General features: G+C 40.6%; 2 protein-coding genes across 2 annotated transcripts; one reads left to right on the plus strand and one right to left on the minus strand.

Annotated features, from left to right (window-relative positions):
* Positions 1-183: 183 nt before the first annotated feature.
* tram1 (translocation associated membrane protein 1) lies at positions 184-8912 on the minus strand. The gene is made up of 11 exons (XM_008292613.1): positions 8521-8912; positions 6267-6330; positions 5083-5204; positions 4884-5000; positions 4738-4796; positions 4567-4651; positions 4293-4363; positions 4026-4130; positions 3790-3933; positions 3015-3166; positions 184-1740 (listed from the first exon to the last, which is right to left on the minus strand). The coding sequence occupies exons 1-11, from the start codon at positions 8641-8643 to the stop codon at positions 1670-1672; spliced, it is 1113 nt and encodes a 370-aa protein (XP_008290835.1). The 5' UTR covers positions 8644-8912; the 3' UTR covers positions 184-1669.
* A 3389-nt stretch (positions 8913-12301) lies between these two features.
* Positions 12302-15154, plus strand: xkr9 (XK, Kell blood group complex subunit-related family, member 9). The gene is made up of 4 exons (XM_008292614.1): positions 12302-12377; positions 13045-13488; positions 13810-14024; positions 14104-15154. Exons 2-4 carry the CDS (start codon positions 13169-13171, stop codon positions 14748-14750), a joined length of 1182 nt encoding a protein of 393 aa, XP_008290836.1. The 5' UTR covers positions 12302-12377; positions 13045-13168; the 3' UTR covers positions 14751-15154.
* The last annotated feature ends 668 nt before the right edge of the window (positions 15155-15822 follow it).

Consider the following 15822-nt stretch of genomic DNA (forward strand, 5'->3'; position numbering starts at 1 on the left):
TATATTATGTCTTCGCCTCACTATGTAAAGAACCCTGAGATTACATATGCTGTGAACTGTTGCCATATAAATTAAATGTAACTAAATCTTGTCTGTTTCTTTAAGCAAAATAAAATTAATTCAAAAAAAGAACGTGTACATTAACATTACCACAGCCAAATAATACATCTGAACACTGGTTGTTTTTAATAGACCATTTTTTATTCCTTTGCAGGATGAACCCTCAGGGTAAGTTGAGAAAACCACATGCTGCTGGAGGCAACCATGACTCACTACTGTGTACCTAAAATTAGTTAATGGGTTTGTTCTTTAGAATAAGCCGGTGTTACCAAGGTGATCGATTCTTACAATACAGTTGACTGCACTCCATAGCTTTGGAAATTCTGTTTATGGCATGTAAGTAAAAGGCATATATCAACAGTCAATCAGGCTCATTTGGCACAGTCAATAGTGGGCTAGGAGGGGGGAAAAAAGCCAAACAAAATACAGTTGTTTCATTAGCAGTCCATGCTTTTATAACAAACCGTTCTGGTGGACATTTTTAAGCAATAATTGCAAGGTCAAACAAACATGGTGAAACCATTCCACTTAAACAGCAAAATAAGGCAGGACCATACGAGACAAGGGGTTCAGTCAAACTCACTAAAGGGATGTCTTCGCCTGATTAGGTCTTCTCCATCTCTCACAAACTCAAACACGAGGTGTGTTTACTCAGGAGCAGCATTATAGATACAACTGCAATAGATTCTGTATAAATTCATGGCAAGAAACATTGTGATTACAAAGCTCTTCTGAAGTCCAATAAGTAAATGCTACATCAGGTTACTACGTCTTTGCTGGCAGTTTTGCACAATACTGACTGTGAATCTACATCTACAGCATGTCGTCTCCTGTTCTCCTTGATTGCTTTTATAGGCTTTTCTTTATTCTGTCCATGAGTGAATATCAAAAACTACTTCTGTATACATTACTTTTCATCTACAGGTGTCTGTTGATGAGTGACGTGGTGTAAATAAAGGTGCTGTGTGAGGTTGAGTCCATGGTGTGAACCCAGTCATATCTTTAGGATGAGAGATTTTTTTTTGCTACTTTCACTCATGGAAAAATAAGAGACATTACAAGGAAATTCAAACTCTAAAAATCCCTCAAGACAGGGACAGGAGAGGAGCTGGGCTAGCGGTTATAAATACAAGTGGGGAGGGAAAAAAAAGGGTGGGGAAAAAAGACAAGCTGGAATACACAGTATTTAGAAAAAGCACGAAATGACCTTAACTGGGAGAAACATTGAACACTGAAGTGATCATTCCTGAAATTTCAAAATTACACACTCTGTACAAAACAATCTGTATCAATAGGCACTTCTTAAATAAGGTCTTTTTTCGTAGTTTATTTCTTTCTTTTTTTTTTTTTCCTTTTTTTTCTTTTCATTTGAAATGGCGAGCAGGGCAAAGATTGGGAAAATGAAGGTGCGCTGGATGCCTGGCGACAAGCAAAGCTAAATGCATTCTGGCCCTTGGAGTCCAGCTGGGGAGGTCCTCTGTCCTGTGTGGGTAGCTGAAAATGAATGTCAAGGAGCTGGAGAATCTGTTGGCGGGACGCAGCCATGAAGGCGCCGGGAAAGATGGCTCTTTAAGACGGGGGCCGATAGGAAGGGCTGAAGGGAATGTTTTTATGAGGACTTCTCTTTTCTTGCTCTCGGCGAATCGGCGCCGTGAGAGTTCACTCCATTTACTCCATTGGCTAAAAACAAAAGGACACATGCAAGTTAGGCCTGTTTAAACATCAGGTAAGCACAGATGGTACTCGTTTGTTGCGATTTCATTTGAGAAATTAAATGTATGCATTCTAACTTATTTGTGAGGCATTGTGCACATTTACATGGGTGTTTTTGAAAGTGTTTTGGCCTTTTAAACAAATGCAAACCCAGTTTTACATCACTGAAAAACAAGTTTTTAGATGGTAAAGATATTTAAAAACTGCGGTTGCAATGTAGGCATGCAAACAGGAAGAACAGAGTTTTTGGGTTGTGATGTCAGAGTGTTATGAGTTTTGTTCACCCGAGGCAACAATGTGTGATGGCAGATGGAGCAGAAGTAGTGTCGGTGCCAACCTGGCTGACAGGACTTTTTACGTGTTTACACATAAATGTACAGTTACTTTTCTACCACAGTGAAGAACAGAGGCGTTAGAACCAGTCAACAAATATGATTCTATCCTAATCTACATGCCATTGCTGGTAGGCTACCAGAAGTGTTAACAGGTATTTTTTGTGCTTCTAATTCTAGAGCCAGGGTTACATTGCTGTCTGTTGGTTTTGCATGCTCTTGGCAGTGCTTCAGTTGGGGTTTTGCATCTTCATGTGGACAGGTAGTTCCTTTTTTTTTCTTTCCATATTTTTAACGTACTCTTGCATGTGTGGACTCAGCCTAAAATTGTTATCATGTATTTTAATGAGTCCCTCTACAAACTCACCTCAGTGCATCAAAGTTACATATTTAGATGCTTTTATTCATATAAATAATCTGCTAGTGCCAACTCTACACCATTGCTTCCTCTAGAATGTACAGATTTATGAAGCCCCTGCCTTTGTCTCCACCCCTCACAGCAGCTTGAGCACACCAGCTCACCTATGACTCCATTCAGACACTCAGAAAACAATCTATGCAACCCAATATAAAGTTATTTAGCCGTACATGTTCAAACCAGAAACCAATTCTGAAAAACAATAATGAAATGGAGAGCCCCACCCTGCAAATCAACAGATTTATTAAGAATATTAAATCATTCATATCAAATCCTAATAGTCTGAATCTATGCACTGCAGTGTAGAGGTGGGAATGCTGACATGTCCACCAGCATATGAAAACACCACACAAATATGTCAACAAGTAAAAAAAAAAAATGTTGATGGCAGATTTTATATATTTACTGCAAATTTAATTTTGCTTGTTTCATTAATTCCATGTTTTATTTGCTTTATTAAAATGAAACACACTCAGTGGTCATTCGCTCACCTTTGTCTTTCTTTGATTTGCTCTTGGCAGGAACTGGTTTCTTTTTCAAGCTCTGAGCTTGGGCATGCTCTCTCCACCTGCGCAACTGGAAGTTGATAAATTTCCACATCATAAAGGCCTGTGTGAGGCAGATGGCTGCCAGGACAGTTACCCTAATGGACAGAGAGAACAGTCAGGATCTCAAAAAGGTATATACAGATTTGTGTGACACTGGAAAACTGCAGATACAGACTCTCAAGTCCTACTCATAAGAAAAATCTGCTAACAGTTACAGTACTGATGTGTAGAGTAGTGACAGAAATAGTGGAAACAGAGGAAGAATTCTCTCACCCAGCCTTTCATCTGCTCAGTACGATATGTTTTGTGGTTGTATTTTATACTAATTAATTGAAGGTTGTGTTCACTTCCTTGACAGTGACAAATCTTGCTGAAAGGCTGTTGACTAATTCCATCGCCGATATGCAACGACAACAAAGAAATTCTACCTCAGCATAACATGGTGCAAAAAGATATTAAATCTACAAAGATCCATTTATATAGAACTTTACTGCAGCTGTCTCAGGGTCATGGTACATTTACCATAGAAATTAGAAAAGATCAAGAAAGTTACACAATTACATTTTGCATTATGTTTGGCACCTTAATGCAGTTAAATGTAGATATGAGAGTGGATAAACTTTACATTTTTAAAGGTTAAAGGAACAGAATCAATCCACCTCAATTCTCAAATAATTAGGAACCGGTTAGTCCCATTTCTCTTCTTAGACACACTTACCGAACAAACAGAACATTAAAGTTTCCCGCAGCCAAATCGAAGCCTTGATTCTCAGCTGTGGAGAGGCCAAAGCCAACGGTGAGGACAGACAAGGACAAGGTGAGCAGCCGTCCGAGGACAAACAAGACCGCCCATATGGTGAAGCTGTGAGGCAAGAGAATGACCGTGATTACACACGCAACTCTTCTCATCCACAGTAATTCTCAATCTAATAAACCTTAATGCCGAGAGCTCACCCCATTTGTCTGTTCTCGTTGCTGAAGTAGATCAGTCGGGACACGTGGAACAGAAACTCGACAAAGTAGTGCAGCACAAGCAGGACCAGGCCCAGACGATTCAGACTGAAAGACACAAGCAGAGAGACTTTAGAGACTTCTTTATAACAAGTGACGGGAGCGACACACGGAAACACCACCGGTTCTCTCTTGAAGGGGTTGTGTACAAACACAAGCCGCACAAAATCACACACTTAATTTAAGGCTTTCCAAAGTGGCGGTTCTTACTTCAGAATGTAGGCGCCAGCGATGTGGACCAGGTACAGGAAGATGTACACAAGCTGGCGTGGAATATCCTCCTAAACAGTAAACAGAGGCCAGAAACGGTCAAAATATTTACAGGAGAGTGGCTGCGAACGTTGATTTAAGCAAGAGGAGCACGATTCTTTGGAACAATGCTACGCAGCAGAGGAAGTCAAACAAGAAATGGCCTCGGGGCACAAACAGCAGCAACAGTACATCATCCCATATGCAAAATGATGGAGCCACTGCACACGTTTACCTTCTTTGTCTTTTGGAAATACAGTTCTGGGAGAGCGTGTAACCAGTAGCCCAGCTGACAAATGAAGTAGAATTTCATCTGGAATCTGAAAGAAAACAAGAAATTCTGATTTTTTTTTTTACAAGTCACAGTCACAAGCTCTTAACGGTGACAACTAAAACAACAACTTACGGCATCAGTGCATGTGGATAACCCTCCCACAGGGTGACTGGATTGGACAGAAAGTTTTCCTAAGAAGGAAAAAAGCTTTTAAATAAGTTTACTGGGCATAAAACACAAGTACACACAAATCAATGGCAGGTAGCAAGAGTACGTACAGAAAGCAGGATGCTTGTGCCCCAGCCAAATGAGAATAAGTAGAAGGCGCTGAGCTGGCCTGACTCATTAAACTTGCTGTGTTTGGTTTTGGAGAAGTGCTTCTTCCTGTTGATTTTCTGCAAAGACACACAACAATGAGCAATGCAGAACTGTTCACTGACAACCGCGACCTCGAACACATCCCTTTGTCTCACTTACGTCCAGCACGTACTCCTGGATGATGGCGTGCATGATGATGGCCACCAGCATGTAGAAGAAGATGGTGGCCAAGTCCTTGATGCCGTGGTGGAAGTAGTTCACAGCCGACTCCTCTGGGGCCTCTGGAGAACATGCAAGTCATGCAGAGTCACCAACAATGACTACTACTTTTTTTACTAGTTTTATCCGGCAATGCGTTTCATTTATATCCAAAACGTGAGATGCACCTGGTTCATGCAGGCTTTTGATCCTTAATACTACCTGCTAAGCTGTTTAATTCAATTCAGTCAAGTGATTCACAAGTTTAATAACCTTAATTCCTAAGGTGAGGTGTTTGGATTAGCGAGTCTCGACTGTGCAGTATTACGCCACTGAGAAAACGTCTGAGTCACAGACGGTATTAGCACACGGTCACACTCAGATCCTCTTCTGTCTTTCCACAGCCACATATTTTCTATACTGCCTGCAACTATGCATCTGTGAACCAGAGATAGGAGGTACATGAACACGGTTTCCGGCAAACGGTTTGAGAAAGCCTGCGCGGTGCCCCCTTCGCTCGACCTTAATGGATCCACATGAAGAAATCAATCCAATTGTTTGCAAAAGTCAGCACTAACAAAGAAAAAATGCAACAACATTATTGAATTTGCCCCCTAGTGCATTCGCTGCAGAGAGACTTGGGCGCTGCATGTTATTTGTCTTATTAGATACAAGCGGTAAATAAGTTACAGAGGTAGGTAAGTGGTAAGGTCTCAGAGATAAGAAGTGAATCACCAGCTGGCAGCCTGCAAACCTTCAGCCTTGTGCAACACAGTGTGAATAAGTACTGAGGTGGCGCATTCCTCTAACAGTATCTGAAGTTGGCAAAGGAATTGTTAACCTTGAAACGAGCAGGACTTGAATTGTGAGGCCTATATTACACCTTAGCCCAAATTCGCCCGGCGCAACCTTGCCACAAGAGAACTTTATAAATCAGGCGGACTAAATTTAGCTCTAAAGGGAAAAAAAAAAGAGCTCTCAAATGGGTTTGTGTAAGGCCACGTAAGTACCACTCTGGAATCCAAATGAGAGGCTTCCACAGCAAGAAAACTCAAAAGAAAAAACTGCATTATGTGCTAAAGACGAAACATTCACACATCATCAAAAACGCATCTGTTGTCACCACATGCCAATGTTTAACTTACCATTTGTTGATATGGTGACGTTGTACTGGACAGTGATGAATAACACTGCAAACTTTGAGGTGACCTGTAGATAAAAAAATGTTTTAGTAATGAGAGAATACAAGCAGAACTGTTCATGGCAGGCATGTAAACCTGGACCAGACAATTATGCACAACACATTTCTACTGTTATTTCAGGTTGCAAGATTTATTAAGCTTTAATTTTACAAATGAATGTTTTCTTTATTTTATATATCAATGATGCCCTGCAGGTCCCACACAGGGTGGCTTTAATTGGGGCTTTTTTGTGCACAAGAATATTAAAATTAAATGAACACATTAGTTTTAAAGTTGTATTTTAACAAGATATTCAATTATATTTAGGCTTAGAATACTTAAAGACCTGCCAAAACTATGAGACTATGGAATATATTAATATGGCAACAACAAATAAGGGTGATAAAGTACCAAATTGGTTTATTCAAGCAATTATTTTCTCAGTTAAAGGTCTGATATTATGCTTCTTTTTATCAGGTTAGTGTAGGTTTCATGCATCTCCACAAGATGTTTCAAGTTTCAGCTTGAAGTACGGCACAATGAGTTCAATCTACTCCTGGTTTTGTTTAATCTACTCTTGTTGGAGATGAAATGTTTTAGTGTATGAAGCTTTAAATCTCACTGAGCTGCTGCTACCAACACTCCTTTCAGGAAGAGGATCCAGGCTCATATATTTGCAGTAAATTAAAATATGAATCAATGACGATTATTCTGGAAAACTATATTCAAAAACATATGAGTGTAATTTTGCATAACGCCGGCCCTTTAACTGATTAGTTGTTTGGTCGATACAATGTGAGGAAATGGTGAAAAAGTTAAATCTCAAAATGCTCATATGTTGTGTTTCACGCACAATCCAATGACATACAGTTTATTGATACAGAAAAATAGAGAAACCAGAAAAATATACTCTAATATCAGAAGCTGGAATCAAAGGGAAAAAAGAGAGAGAGAGAAGAAGACTCAAACCAATTACCAAATTAGTTGTAGTTTAGTTATCAGAATAGTTGTACATTAATAGAACTTTTGACAACTATATAACTAATTGCTGCAGCTCTGACACAAATATGAAATAACATTTATGTATGCATAACTGTATCATTTAAGTGAAATAAAAAAATAAAAAAAAAAAAAAAAGATCCAATCATGTAAACGTGTTGGAGGACCAGCTAACACAGAAGTATCAAGTTACCCAAAAAACAAGGTTAAAGCGGGGAGCTGCACATCCCTCCTTCACAACAAAATAGCTACGTGGGCGACAAATTGTTAGAAAATTAAGCAGAAACGCTCTCTGGAAGTTATTACAATTTTAAATAAGCCACGACCATTATTAAATAAACTCTGCTGTTATTCTTTTACAATATATAGGTTGCAGCAGCTGACATAAATTTTATTTTGAAAAGCCCACACAGGAGGCAGTTTTAACTCTGGCCACATGACACGTTGCTTTCCACTGAGCATGAAACATGCTTTAAAATGAAGCACGTATTTGAGTTAAAGTCGCGCAAAATGCACGACAGAAACAGTCGCGTTGTGTGATCGGATCTCTATTGTCAAACTGCAGCATGTAGTTCCTTTTTTTTTAAAGCGCTCTTTAGCTTCGCGGACAACTTTCAGTTTTGGTGCAAGCGGGTTTCGGTGATGACAGCCCTCTCAATCGTTGTATGATTGCCACGTAACACATCTACGCGTAAACTAAGCGCGTCCAGGGTGTTGCAGAAATAACGCAGCCGTCGAGATGCTACAGCTACAGCGTTGCAAACTTGCAACACGCTGAAACATTTACACACAAACACGGTTGCGGATACACAACTTTAAGTTTTTTTATTGAGTTTGTTTTTTCGTCACGCGCACAAACCGCAGGGCCTGAAAAGGAGTCATTTGAAATATCGATTTTAGGATGTGAAGCCGCCAGATGGAAAGTAAACTCGAGCTTCCACTTTAATAGAGGGGATATATTTACGATAACGCCTGGCTGCTTGGTTGAGTTCATCAAGGCGCAGAATAAAAAGCAAACGCGACGCCACGGCGCACAGAAAACTTTCGATCACGAGAGGAAGTAGAGTGAAGAATGGATCAGACAGCCATGTCAGTTTCCAGGAGAACAGATTGGGAGTATTCGGCAATTCTGTCCACCAGCTGTCGGTCCGCTGTGTCCTCCGAGCATCCCCTCCGACGCACGATCCACTATTAAAACCCATTCAACATGTGGACTTACCTCAAACATCAGCCCGAGGAGGAACACCATAGCAACACAGGAAACAATATCTGCATGGTTCTGGATGACAAACTCATGGCTTAGCACCGGCGGGTTCTTGTTAGTCTTTTTTCGGATCCCCATGTCGACGCAGTTCCGTCAAACTTTTGCTTTACGCAGCGCAAATGCGGCCTTTTCCCCCCTTCTATCAAATAGTACGATATTCTTCTGTTCGCTCAAAGCCCCCCTCCTGCTTCCTACATGCACAGGGCCAGGCAGCAATTGAATGGCGTGTCACCCTTCTGCTAGTGGGAGGGTCCACAGAGCGAGCCGCTGCGATTGACCAACGAGGCTCTTTACGCACAGGAGAGGAAACAGCTGGGGCTCTCTGTCGCTGCCTAGAGGTTTGGAGTGTAAGGAGTAGTTCAGTGCCTGCAGATAGCAACTCTGCTTTCAACTATATCTGGCACTCAGGCTCAGATTCTGGAGTTACAGGGCCAAGCTACAGCCTCAGAAAGTCTAGTTTCCAAATGCAAATTGCAAAATTATGGAGCAACTTTCTTATATTTCATCAAGAGCAAGTCTTTCAATTTGCAAGCATTGCCTCTTCATTTTATGTTCCAATTTTGTCATATCTCCCCTCCAAACTTCACCCTCTCTTTCCAGTAGCCGCTGCTCAGGTGCAAAACTGCTCTTTTCCTGGTCAGAACTGTCCTCGGCTGCATCCCCTCACGCTCAGACTGCTTCTGTGCACTCACAAAACTTCTGTTCTCAGATTTGTGCTCTCGCTCTCACGTAAAACATCCCCGTTAAGAAATGTCATAAGAAGCAAAGCAAGCACACCTGCAAGGAGGAGTTTGTTGGCCAATGTCATACCAAGAATTTAAGTGGTAGGGGGCATCTGACAGGGACCAGACACCAGATGTTTTGTGAGTGCACAGAAGCAGCCTAAATGTGCACTTAAACTAAAGCACAGGACATTTGTGAGAATATCTCAGTGAGACAGTTTGTGAGCAGAAGCAGAGCAGATTTGCACTGGGCAGGGTTTAGAGAGCGAGCACTACAAAATTTGAAAGTAAAATGAAAAAATAATGCTTGCAAATTGAAATACCATGCTCTTGACTAAAGACAGGAAAATGAGGCTTTACCGATTGAACAAGGCTGCTTTACCAGCTGGTTCTTGTTTCCACTTTGTGACACTTCCTCTGTGGTGGTGTTTTGTCTTGTCCTGTGTCAAAATCTAGATTTAATACCTGTACTTTTTTTTTATATAATACTATGGTGCACACTCCTGTATCAACCTATGTTTAAAGAAATTGTTCAACAATTTTAAAAATGTGCTCATATATTGCCAAGATTCAAACAAAAAACTCTATACCACTTTCATATCTGTCTTTTAAACATGAAGACAGCCAGTTGCTGATTAGCGTAGCCTCAAGAGAAGCTGGAAACAGGGAGGAACAGCTACCCTGGCTGCCCTGAAAGACAACAAAATCAGTCTCCAGCTACTCCACTCTCTAATTAACACGTTACATCTAATTTATTTTTCAGCACAACAAACAAAGGGAAGTAAAATTTGTAGTTTCCCAGAGGTTTATGTAGCCCACAGGACTACTCTTTGATCCTCTTTAACCCTCATGTTGTGTTCATTTGTGTTAAACAGTTTTGTGTTCCAGGTCAAAAATGACTGTTCCATTAAGACTTATCATAAAAACTGTATTATTGCATATTGTATCACTATTTGTTGTGTTACTTTTTTTTTTAAAAACTCAAGTTCTTGTGAACATTACAAGTTTTGAACTTCTATTTGTTATGTATGGCCTCTAGGCCTCGTGTATCTGATAATACACATCTTGAGTTCTAAAAAAAACATCATTTCTGGATTATTTTGACTACAAGAATAAATCAGATAAAACATAATATATTGTCTATCACAGACTAGTCTGGGTCAAAGTTACCAGGGACATTTGTTTTGAAAACATTAACATCTTTATACAGTCACACAAAGTAACACCTGTTGTGTCATCTGTTGTGTTACTGGTCACTTTTGACTGGGAAGATTTTAATTGTGTACAAAGAAAATTTTCCCCAAAACTTGTCAATTTCACAACATCCCAAGATCATTAACTTAATACATTTAAGAACAACTAACAAGAACAATAACATTACAGTGTTCATGCATTGGGGGTTGGTGGTTAGTACCGTAACCTCATAGCTAGAAGATCCCCAGTTTGCGCCCCAGTTAGGACACCTGGGATCTTTCTGCGTGGAGTTTACATGTTCTCCCCATGCAGTGTGGGTTCTCTCCGGGTTCTCCATCTTCCTCCCACACAGTCCAAAAACATATTGAGGTTAATTGGTGATTCTTAATTGTTCATAGGTGTGACTGTGAGTGTGCTTGTTTGTCTCCCTGAGATAGACTGGTGACCTGTCCAGATGAACCTGCCTTTGCCCTGAGTCAGCTGGGATAGGCTCCATCGACTCAAGTGAAGTGGTGCATAGATAAGATATCAGACATGTTTAGGCCTGATAACAGAAAAACAAAATCAGGCTTCTGAACTTGGAGTGGGTTAACGCAAACTTCAATGGGGTTTTTTCTCATACACATGTTAGACAATATGTGCAGGTTGTTGCATGTGCCTTGTACATATATGAATTGCATTTATGGCACATTATGCTTGTTTTCATGTCTCTTGGCACACATAGACTGCATCTCTTCCTTTTGTCACTTCTTGCTTGTAACAAGTGATTTTGCTTCTCGGCCTTGCATCTCTCTCTGCAGTGTCTGGTGTTCGTGGAAGGTGTTGGCATTGTTGCATGTGGGGTGCCAGCATGGCTTTCTCCAACTCCTCCAGGAAAAGACTCCTCTTGAAATTCCCCCTAGATTCACCTCCATCCACACCACGGTCTGGAGTATATTCTGTATCGTCTTCATCTTCTGACACTTCCTCCTCTAATCTGTCCTCACTGTCAGTTTCCTGGCCTCTCTCCTCCTCACCAGTGTGGTGATCAAATACGTGATCAAGAGCCTCACGTCCCATGGCGTTACCACACAATGAACTGCACGCAAGGCCATGAAAAGGTCTTATATACCAAAACTATAACAAAAGTAAATAGTATTGAAACTATGTCGTAACTGTCCGTGAGACCTGCCAACAGGTGTTGTCCTGTGGGTGAGAGACTCTACCGGGCAAAGGTTGCCATAGTGGTTGCCAGGAAATCCAAGGTGCATGTGTGTGTGTGTGTGTGTGTGTGTGTGTGTGTGTGTGTGTGTGTGTGTGTGTGAGGATTGTGATTGTAATTCCTAATTTAGACTTTCATATTCCTTCTTTTAGAGTTTTTTTAAGTTTGTAATGTCCCCCTTTTGGAAATCATGACGCTCAACAGGGTTGTTCAGGTGAAATGATTCACACACTTCCAGCAATCACCTCGATTACGGGAATGTCAGTGAGTGAGGCATTATCCCAGTTCGCATTTAAAAGACACACCCGTTTTCATTCAGGAATTTTCATTTGGAAAATGAAAGTATGTGTTTGGGAAAATGCAGACTCTTCTCTATCCACTGTTTTTAGACATTTGAAAAATGTCTGCGATATAAAGAATTGAGAACTGTTTTAAGGAAGTACAAAGTGTGTCACCCACAGACCCACACACACACACACACACACACACACACACACACACACACACACACCTACATACATACTGGCAAAGGCTATTACGTAATTATCTCTGTGTCCGTTTTGACCATATAAGTTCAGTGTTGGTTGAGGCGGAGCTTGTCATAAATTTCAGAGAAAGAGAAAGAGAACTGCCACATGCAGAACGGTTCGCTTCTGTGAGTATACACACTTCTCTACCATGAGGAAAATGTACAGGTAAGTTCAAATACTGTTTTTAATTCTGTATGTGTGTGATAGAGTTCTTTATTGTAGCTGTGATCTCAGTAGGATGATGTGCACTGACAACAGTGTGGAATTCTTTAAACAGAATCTAATCAAATTGAGATTTGAAGATCAGCTCAGAACAGTTTAGAAAGCAGCTCTTGGAAAGTACAGAAAGTTACACAGCAATGGATTCATTTTGTGGAGGTGAATTTGCCTTTAAATGTGTCTTTTCACAAGTGGAATCTTTCTAAGTCGTTGATATATTGCGTGATTTAGCAAATAGGTATTTAATGCTGGTCTGTGACAACCAGGATAAAAACACAATGCGTCTTAGGTAAGAGTTCTAATTATATAAGTATGTCATCGCTGTTTACGTCGTCACTGATTATTTCTGTACAACATATCTAAGTGTGCTGTTTATCAGGACTTGATATACTAAACCGTTTATGACAGAAACTGAAGGGCAGGAAAACATGATGCAGTTCCTCACTGCTGTCATTGCATTTCAAATCTTCAGCTAACACAGAGTTTTCTTTTAAATTGTGGTAAACTTGTATATTAACAAACTCTTTGTGCATGTTCATAACAGTGTCTTTGTTTTTTAATTTATTCTTTTTTTTTTTATTGCTAACAATGTTTGTTTCTATTATTTTTACAGATTGACCAAAGCGGCTCCTGAACGGCTGGAAAACGTCCACAGCAGCTTTTGTCAAGAAACTTCAAAGCAAAACTGAGCACAAAGAATTTTCTATCTTCACTGGCTTACCTTTTTAATTGATGATATGATGGCTCAGTCAGACGGACAGTACTCCAGACGGCGATGGTTATTCACCATTCTCGGACTCTTCTTGTATGTGTTTGACATATGGACGGACATTGGACTGGCTCTGAAATATTTCCAAGAAGGTCACTATCTGTGGAGTGGACTGACTGTAATGTTTGTTCTGACTGGGCTGCTGGTAACCCAGGTCTTTAGCTGTGCCTGGTACTGGGACGACATGAGTGATGCTCTCACCTACCCAGAGAGAGAAACAACCATACAAGGCCTGTCAAAATGTGAACTTGCTGTCCTGCATGTGTGCGGAATAGGCATCTTCACCAGGTATGTAATGAAAATGACAACTCTGATAAGATCACAGCTGCTTAACACTTGCTATCTGTCAACTAACATGAGCTGCTTGTGTAACAAGGAGTGCCTGCACGCTGTTGCTCAAAACGTGCAGCATGCACAACAGCATGGTGTTTTGGAATGTGCAAACGAGAATGACCACATTCAAGCCATCATGTATTGCATGACTTCAGGAACAAGATGTACACATGCATCACTGTCTGTGCAGCAGCAAAGCAAAGTAATTCTTCAGAAATGTTTTGCATAGTGGCAGCCAGTCTGACTTTGTTTCTGTTGTGCTTTGCCTGTTGCTAGATATTATCTCCTGCTGAAGAAAGGCATCGACGTGATTTGGAGACCAACAAATGCTGATACAAATGAAGAAAAAGAAGTTGAGCACAAGAAACTGTTCTGTATGGCGACTGATCTGAGCATGTTGAAACTGTTTGAGGCTTTCCTGGAGAATGTTCCCCAGCTGCTTCTACAGATCTACATATTACTAGGCCACGACAAGGGCTCAGCCATGCAGTGTAAGTAGAGGTGGAAGGTGATTTGCATGTTCACAAATGTACAGAATCATTATTTATACCACCTGTCCTTTTCTTTCAGATTTATCCATGGCCTTCTCCTTCTTCAGTGCTGCCTGGGCATTGGTGGACTATCGCTGCTGCATGCGCAGGTCTCATCCCGACATCAGAGAGATGTCCTCTGGCCTCCCCACAGCCATCTACCTCCTTTACAAAGTCTGTACCATTACCAGCCACATTCTCAGCTACAGCCTCCTCCTCATATTAAGCATCTACAGCACAATAGCCCTCACTGTCATCTGGCTGCTGGGAACAACATGGACACACTTCCTTGGAACCGACTTCTGCAAATCCAGGAGCCTTGAAATGCTCTACCGGGCAGTCATAGGAGTCATCCTCATGTTCACCTTTTTCAACGTGAAAGGACAGAACACAAAAGGAGAAATGACCTTCTATTACTTTTTCTACTCTGTTGTAAATGTTGCCGCCCCAATATTGTTGGTTTTTTTGAAGCCAGGACTGGAGGCAAGCACATTTCTGCTGGTAGTCATTGGTTTAATCTTTGGCGGGTCAGTACTAGGACTGGTGTGTCTCGTGATGTACTACCTCTTCCTGCACCCCAAAAGGGAGTCGGATGAAGTGGACTTTGCCTCTCCCGGGGTGGTAAAGGAAACAGAAGCAACGGAAACAGTAGCAATGGAGAGAGTAAGGAACTTCTTGCAACCTTGATAAAGGTTCTTGTGAACCATTTCCACGGCATATGACAGTGAGAGGACACAGAAATACATGCACAGGTTGTGAATATGAAACTACCAGTTTGACAGGTAAAAGACACAGAGGGAGATGTCATCTTGATAGTGTGCTTGCAAGTCGCTGATGCTGTTGTCAGGTTTTTTCCTGTATTTGGAGGCAAAGCTTTCATTCTCAGTATTAATGTCAATAGACAACTAAACAATTAATTGCAACATATTTCAATATTTAAAATAACTTTACATATATATATTTCTTACTTATTTATTTATTCCTATTATATGTAATAATGTGCAAATCTTAATGGAAGCTGAAAACACCTCTTGATATTGCTCAACAATATTATAACATCGTCAAATAAAAAAATAAAAAATGCAATGGTTGTTTTTGTGTTGTATTATCCCTACAGCAAGATGCCAAAAATATAGGATGCAGAACGGCAATTTGATCTTGTTTTGCATCTTGCAATGTGTCAGATCACCAGTCTTGACATTTACAGCCTGTTGTTATCAACAGTTAGACAGCTCAGTCAAACTCTAGTTGTATCTCAATAATGGCACCTTGTAGTATTTTGTGTGTCTGCAGCACTGAAGGTTATATTTTCAAGACTGCAGTTATAGGGCCACGTTTCTAGGACCCTTGCTTTTTGCAGCAGCACTGCCTGTTGAATTGGAAAAGCTAAGGGAGCAGCACATATTGATGCAAGGATCACAAGATGAGTGGCAGTTGTAGCGAGATGACTAAGTGTGAATCAAGTTTGATTTGTTTAACATTGAAATCATTTAAATGAGGTGTCTGGTAAACCTTGAAATTATGCTGATTATGCACAATTTGCTCAACATGCAACTCTTAGCAGCCAAGTTAAACATGCAGGGCAGAAAGTAGTATTTGGGAGCAATAAACCTTTAAAAACTGTAAATTGTTATTTAAAAATGACTGTTTGAGTGGAATAGTGATTTGAAACTGTAAGTACTTGTACAGAAAGTCACATTTGTGCACATTTTAGTTATCACCCTTATCAATAGGTTATGATGTTGTGAAAGACAAGGGC

The sequence above is a fragment of the Stegastes partitus genome, unplaced genomic scaffold (assembly GCF_000690725.1).
Source record: "Stegastes partitus isolate 25-593 unplaced genomic scaffold, Stegastes_partitus-1.0.2 Scaffold821, whole genome shotgun sequence".
Lineage (NCBI taxonomy): Eukaryota > Metazoa > Chordata > Actinopteri > Pomacentridae > Stegastes > Stegastes partitus.

Excerpts from the sequence above, each read along its gene's own strand:
- xkr9 (XM_008292614.1), top strand. The coding sequence starts at position 13,169 with ATGATGGCTCAGTCAGACGGACAGTACTCCAGACGGCGATGGTTATTC. Across the intron at positions 13,489-13,809 it reads GGAATAGGCATCTTCACCAG|ATATTATCTCCTGCTGAAGA; the intron begins GTATGTAATGAA and ends GCCTGTTGCTAG. Across the intron at positions 14,025-14,103 it reads CAAGGGCTCAGCCATGCAGT|ATTTATCCATGGCCTTCTCC; the intron begins GTAAGTAGAGGT and ends CTTTTCTTTCAG.
- tram1 (XM_008292613.1), bottom strand. The coding sequence starts at position 8,643 with ATGGGGATCCGAAAAAAGACTAACAAGAACCCGCCGGTGCTAAGCCAT. Across the intron at positions 5,001-5,082 it reads TCCAGGAGTACGTGCTGGAC|AAAATCAACAGGAAGAAGCA; the intron begins GTAAGTGAGACA and ends GTGTCTTTGCAG. Across the intron at positions 4,652-4,737 it reads TATCCACATGCACTGATGCC|ATTCCAGATGAAATTCTACT; the intron begins GTAAGTTGTTGT and ends GTTTTCTTTCAG.